The sequence below is a fragment of the Arvicola amphibius genome, chromosome 4 (genome assembly GCF_903992535.2).
Source record: "Arvicola amphibius chromosome 4, mArvAmp1.2, whole genome shotgun sequence".
Taxonomy (NCBI): domain Eukaryota; kingdom Metazoa; phylum Chordata; class Mammalia; order Rodentia; family Cricetidae; genus Arvicola; species Arvicola amphibius.
Window position 1 is genome coordinate 93,405,277 of NC_052050.1, and position 6,000 is coordinate 93,411,276.

General features: G+C 50.9%; 1 protein-coding gene across 1 annotated transcript in view; it reads left to right on the top strand.

Annotated features, from left to right (window-relative positions):
* Sec14l5 (SEC14 like lipid binding 5) overlaps nucleotides 1–5,685 on the top strand; it is a 38,157-nt gene extending 32,472 nt beyond the window's left edge. Inside the window, exons 16-17 of the mRNA XM_038328943.1 lie at nucleotides 1,287–5,066; nucleotides 5,665–5,685. Of these exons, the coding sequence (XP_038184871.1) occupies nucleotides 1,287–1,398 (112 nt within the window). The 3' untranslated portion in view covers nucleotides 1,399–5,066; nucleotides 5,665–5,685. The remainder of the gene's footprint in view (nucleotides 1–1,286; nucleotides 5,067–5,664) is intronic.
* The last annotated feature ends 315 nt before the right edge of the window (nucleotides 5,686–6,000 follow it).

The window sequence follows — 6,000 nt, forward strand, 5'->3', positions numbered from 1 at the left end:
CTAGGGAAGACCCTTCACCCCTAGATTCCTCAGTTTGCAACTACTCTAAAATATTCTAGAATGATGTCTTGCAGATAACTGTCTACAGGTTGCTACTTTGGGCGTTTAAGCTACCCCCCCACACACACACACAGACCAAGCTTCCCAGCTACATGGGAAGCACTGAAGATGCCACCTGGCACACAGTAGGCACTCAGAAGTGGATGAAGCAGGCAGCCTGGATGTGGAGCAGACATCTTCAATTTCTCCCCCCTTTTCATATTTAATTTTAATTTTTCTCTAGTCTTGAGTCAGGGTCTCAAGAAATATAGGTTGGCCTTGAGGTCACTATGTGGCTGATGATGTCACTACGAGGAACTCCTAATCCTCTTGCCTGCCAGGTGCTGGGATCACGTGTACGCACCTCTACACCTGGCTTTATGTGGTACCGGGAATCAAGCCCAGAGATTCGTGCACGCCAGGCAAGCACTTTGCCGATGGAATTATGCCCATTCCCTTTAGTTTTACTTGTAGAGAATGAGTGTAGCTATGTGTGGTAGCGTATAAAAGGCCAAGACAGGAGGATCCCAAGTTTGAGTCCAGCCTTGGCTACCTAATAAGAAGCTATCTCAGAAAACCAAAAGAAACTAGAAAGTTTTTTTTTTTCTGGCCATATCTAATCTGTTATCTGGAGTGGGGTTAACTGGACAGAAGGTACATCGTGGTAGCCCCGGCTGACCTGAGACTCAAATGCTCTTACCTTCACCTCTTGAGTGCTGGGTTTGCAGATTTGTGCAACCATACTTAGTTGTTTTTTGTTTGTTTTGTTTCTTTTTTCTTTTTGGTTTTTCGAGACAGGGTTTCTTTGTGTAACAGTCCTGCCTGTCTTGGAACTCGTTTTGTAGACCAGTCTGGCCTAGAACTCACTGAGATCTGCCTGCCTCTGTCTCCTGAGTGCTGGGATTAATGGCATGCACCACCACAGCCAAGCTCCGTACTTAGTTTTGACTGAAGAAAACCAGAGAGTATAAGCCTGGGACTGAGATTTCCCAGGCTATGGGTTTTTCTGCTCCATTCTAGTCAGCGTAGCTCCTGGCTGCAGTCGGCCTAACTGGTCCCTGGGAACGAGTTGCAAGGAGCTGGTCACTCCTCTCTGCTTGTGATGGCATCACTGAGTTTCCCCTCTGCTTTGATTAGCCCCTGGTGGTGGTTAGCAGTCTTGAGGAAGGAGCCCTGGGGCCTCATTTGCGGTATTAACAGCTTTTGCTTGGGAGATAACTTAAGGTGTACACACGCTTCTTCCCCAGGGGCTCAATGTCCAGCCTGGAATCCTGCACCAGCCGTTTCTCTCAGCTCAGCGCCACCACCTCTTCCTCCTCCTCTGGCCAGTCCCACAGTGGCTCACTGGTGTCCAGATAGCTGACTGGGAGCCTGCTGGCAGCCCGAGTGCTCCTGGTATCAGTGTCCAGGCTGAGAAGAGAGTCAGTCCAGACACGTGGGACCATGCTGGATACAGACGATACCACAGCTGGGGTGTGGGGACCCCCACAGCAGAGATCCACCTCTCTGCCTGTGAGCTGAGGGAGCCTTACTTCTCCACGCGTGAGCGGACAAGGACAGACTTTCTTTTAAAAGCTGAGACCTCATGGATACTCCATCTCCTGTCCTGGATCTGGAGTCTAGGGCTGGGACCAGGACTGGGCCCCTTCTCACCATTTACTGTGCTTCTGATAGGTTGGCTCTTTCCTCTGGGAGGCCTTTTCTACCATGGGATCATCACTGTTGAACACCCTCCGCTATCTCCCAGGAGAGTGAAGAAAGGAACTTCCCTTCCCAAAGTTACAGTCCACTCTCTTTAGCTTGCTGGGGCCCGGGTCCATTCTGAGCCAATCACAGTTGTCAGAGCGCTTGAAGGACACTTGATTGCCAGTTCGGTCACACAGCCAATCTGGACCAATCACTGTGACTTGGGGGGGGGGGGGATAGAATACAGTGTAGTGATTGGCCAGCCTGGATTACGGAATAGTGCTGGGGCCAATCACGTGGTCTGGAAAGGGCAAGGTGTGCTGAAGGACTACTGGGGATGGGTCGCTGGGAGCCGGTGCCTCAGTGGCTGTTTAGCTGTTTGTGGCCGAGCACTGTCCAGGGAGCTGTGATGGGAGTCAGGGATCCGCTTCCTACAGGTAACAACCCGTCATGGACTGCATTTCCGCTTTCTAGTCTGGGACGCACCTTACCCTGACTCAGGAACATAGGGAGCCTAGGGCTTCTGCCTAGTTCTAGTGATGGGGTGTTGGGGTGACTCCAGCCTCTCTTGTTCCCCTCCAGAGTCTCTTCTTCCTGGGGTGCGGCTCCTTTATGATATTTAAAAACAACAACAACAACAACAACAAACTAAAACCCTGCCGGGTGGTGGTGATACACACTTTTAATCTCAGTACTCGGGAGGCAGAGGCAGGCGGATCTCTGTGAGTTCTAGCCCAGCCTGGTCCACAGAGCGAGTTCCAGGACAGGCTCCAAAGCTACACAGAGAAACCCTGTCTTGAAAAGCCAAAACAAACAAAACAACATCAAAATCTAAAATCCCTTTTCTCCAAATGTCAGGACTCTCCTGGTCAGCCCAGGAGGACTTAGTTCAGACTGGATCCGGTCTCAGCATGGTGCTGGGAAACCCGAGGGTGGAGGTGGTTGTCTCTGGCGTTGCTCTGACTCCAGAACTCCAAGACTGATACTACTTTCCAGATCTTCCACAGGAGACTAGTGGGTCTTCTTGGAGACCAAGGACTTGTTCTTTTCATTTCCTGGATCCACAGAGGTTGAGGTCACTGCTTGGTGATCTCCCCTTAGTTGCTGCCTTTCTTTGGCATTTTTGTGTTTTGCCTACAGCGTGGCTTAAAACTTGAAGCAGAGCACACAGAAGTCAGGATTTCTGGTTTTCCTTAACCCACACCTGTTTCCATCCCTACCAACCAGCACTGACCTACACCACTGCCCCTGGGTTCCACCCAGCGGAAGCTCTGTGCACAGTCTCAGGCCAGTCTAGCCCACAAGTTCTGCATTGCTCTTCTGTCAGCCTCGCTTAGATTTTGGGGTCACTTCTATAGCTCCCCAGGCTAAGGGGTGGTTTCCGGCTGTGGGGTCAGGTGAGCAAGTATAGACTGCATGCTGGCACCTGCTCCAAATCCAGAGCAGTAGGAGAGGGACCGTTGAAGGGAGAAAACCTTCCACTGATGGAAAGTCTGGTCAGAATTCTTCCTTGTTCTGCTCTTCAGGAATAGCAGTGAGACCTGGGACTGCAGCATTTGTGTGTGTGTGTGTGTGTGTGTGTGTGTGTGTGTGTATGTGTGTGTGTATATGTGTGTGTCCATCTTCCGGAGAGACACTGAAAGACAGTGTCTCCAACTCACCAAGAGCAACTGGTGATCTTTTCAATGATCTTTATTATTTTGATTATCATTGTTGTTAATTATTTGCTGTCATTGCAGTGCTGAGGCTCAAACCCAGCCCTTGTTCATGCTGGGCAATCACTCTGCCGCTGAGCCGCATGCGAGGCCCATTGCTGTGGTGACTGTTTTGTTTTTGGTTTTTTTGACACGGTTTCTTGTATCCCAGCCTTGAACTCTACATAGGCTAAGGATGAGCTTGAACTCCTGGTCCTTCTGCTTCTGCCTCTAAAGTTTTGGGATTACCTGTCTGTGCCTCTACATCGATTGTTTGCAGTTCTGGGAGCTGAACTCAGGGCTTCATACATGCTGGGCCAGCGCTCTACCACCACACCTCAATCCCAGCCCCTCTCAGTGATCTTTAAATGAGCTCTACCTGAATCTCAAACCAAAGTGTTCCCCTAGACGTGCTTTGGGGAGAAGCTGTCTGGCGGCCCCTTTACATTTACCCTCCAGACAGTGAAGAACAGAGCACGACAGAGTATTGAAAGGCTGTCCCTCTCCTGTCCCCCAACAAAGTCATTGAACAAGAAGAATCCATTGTCTTTTATTTGGGGTGGTGGAAAGGTGGTAACTGCAGGCATGGCTAGATTCAGCAGAGCTCTCAGCGGCACCTAGGCCTCTTGACTTCTTGTCTCTTTGCCCATTGGCCTCCTGTTTTCTCTCTGCTGAAAGGCAGCTCCAAGCCTGTACTCGCAGGGTTTCCAGTGTCTAAGAGAAAGATGGGTCCCTAACTACAAACTCCCAAAAGATTCTGACTGACCCTGCTCAAGTCATACACATGCACAGACTAGCAGGGACTGGGGAATAAGAAGTCCTTCTGCAGGAAAGCTGGGTCATAGCACCTGAAGATGGCTGTGGTGGCATCCACTGTGTCCTCCTACACTGGCACTCGGGAAAACCAGCAATTAAAAATAGCCCGAGAGTGCTTGGGAGATGACTCAGCTGGCCAAAGGACTGCTGCACTAGCATGAAGACCTGAGCAGTCGTGGAAAAAAACAGATGTGCAGTGCACACCTGCAGTACCAGTGCTGAGTGGAAACAGGAGGATGCCTGGCACTCACTGACCAGTCAGCATAGCGGAATTGGTGAGCTCCAGGCTCAATGAGAGACCCTGTCTCAAAAAGTAAGGTGGAGCGCAAATGTTGAAGACACCTGATATCAATCTTCGGCCTCCACATGTGCACACAGATGTATCACACATGCACAAAAGATGTCATCTTCAGCTCTACATATGCACACACACATATATCACACACACACATAGAAGACACCTGATATCAATCTTTGGCCTCCACATGTGCACACACACACATACATCACACATGCACAAAATGTCCCCCAGGAGGGCCTGCCAAGCTTGTGCCCTTTCCCTTACCCCAGGATAGACAACCACATGGTGTGGGTTTCTTCCTCCACTTCGTTCATCATCCCGCTGTGGCCAGATCAGAGCGATCTACACCAATATGACTTCTTGAAACCCCAGACTTTCTTTCGCTTGCTGTGAAACCCTGTGCAGGTGACTTGACTTCTCTGTGCCTCAGTTACCTCATCTGTAAGATGGGGATGGCAGTGCCTACCTCACCAAGTCACAGTGGGACAGAGGACGTGACCGGCAAGGCCTCCACACACAGAACGCACTTGGTGAGTCCAGTCCTGGCACACTCAGGGAGAGAACTGTTGGGATTGGGGGAATTGAAGAGGTGGCTGTGTTTCTATCCGGGAATCCCTGGACATTTCCCTTAACTCTCAAAAGCTAACCAGTCAGCAACGACCACATCTTCCTGTTCAGTGAGAAACAGGATGTTTGCTTGATCCTAGGATTTGACAGACACATTAAACATTTTGTGTTTGAATATCATCTGCTGTCAGCTTCTTAGACCCCTGGTGCCTGTCCTGGGCCAATTCCAGAATTTCTTAGCTCTAACAAAATGTGGTGGGGCACACCTGTAATCCCAGCTATCGGGAGGTGAAGGCAGGAGCATCTCCACACATTTGAGGCCAGCCTGGTCTGTGTAGCGAGTTCCAGGCCAGCTTGGGCTGCAAGGTGAGAGGCCCTGTTTCAAAAAACCCCAGACTCAAACCATTTCTCAGCTGATTTTTCTGAGGGTCTAGCCACAGCTGATCAAAAGTGCAAGGTCCTGCCCAAGGCTTGGCCTTCCCCCCTCACAGCTAAGAGCTGGGTGCTGGTTACTGTGTGGAACATCATGGAGCTGGGACGTTCCTCTGTGTGATGTCCTAGAACTCAGTGACAGCATCCCAGCAAGGAGGACGGTGCTCACCTGCCACCCAGCATCCCAGCAAGGAGGATGGTGTTCACCTGCCACCCAGCATCCCAGCAAGGAGGATGGTGCTCACCTGCCACCCAGCATCCCAGCAAGGAGGACAGTGCTCACCTCCTACCCAGCCTCCCATCCAGCATCCCAGCAAGGAGGACGGTGCTCAGCTGCTACCAGTGCGTGCGTCCAGCCACTCATTCATCGCTCATTTACCTGCTCAGTCATTCATTCTCCCGTGGATTTCTCTGCAGCCACAGAGACAGGTGCACCAGAGGAAGACAACTCCCAAGAGGGCACAG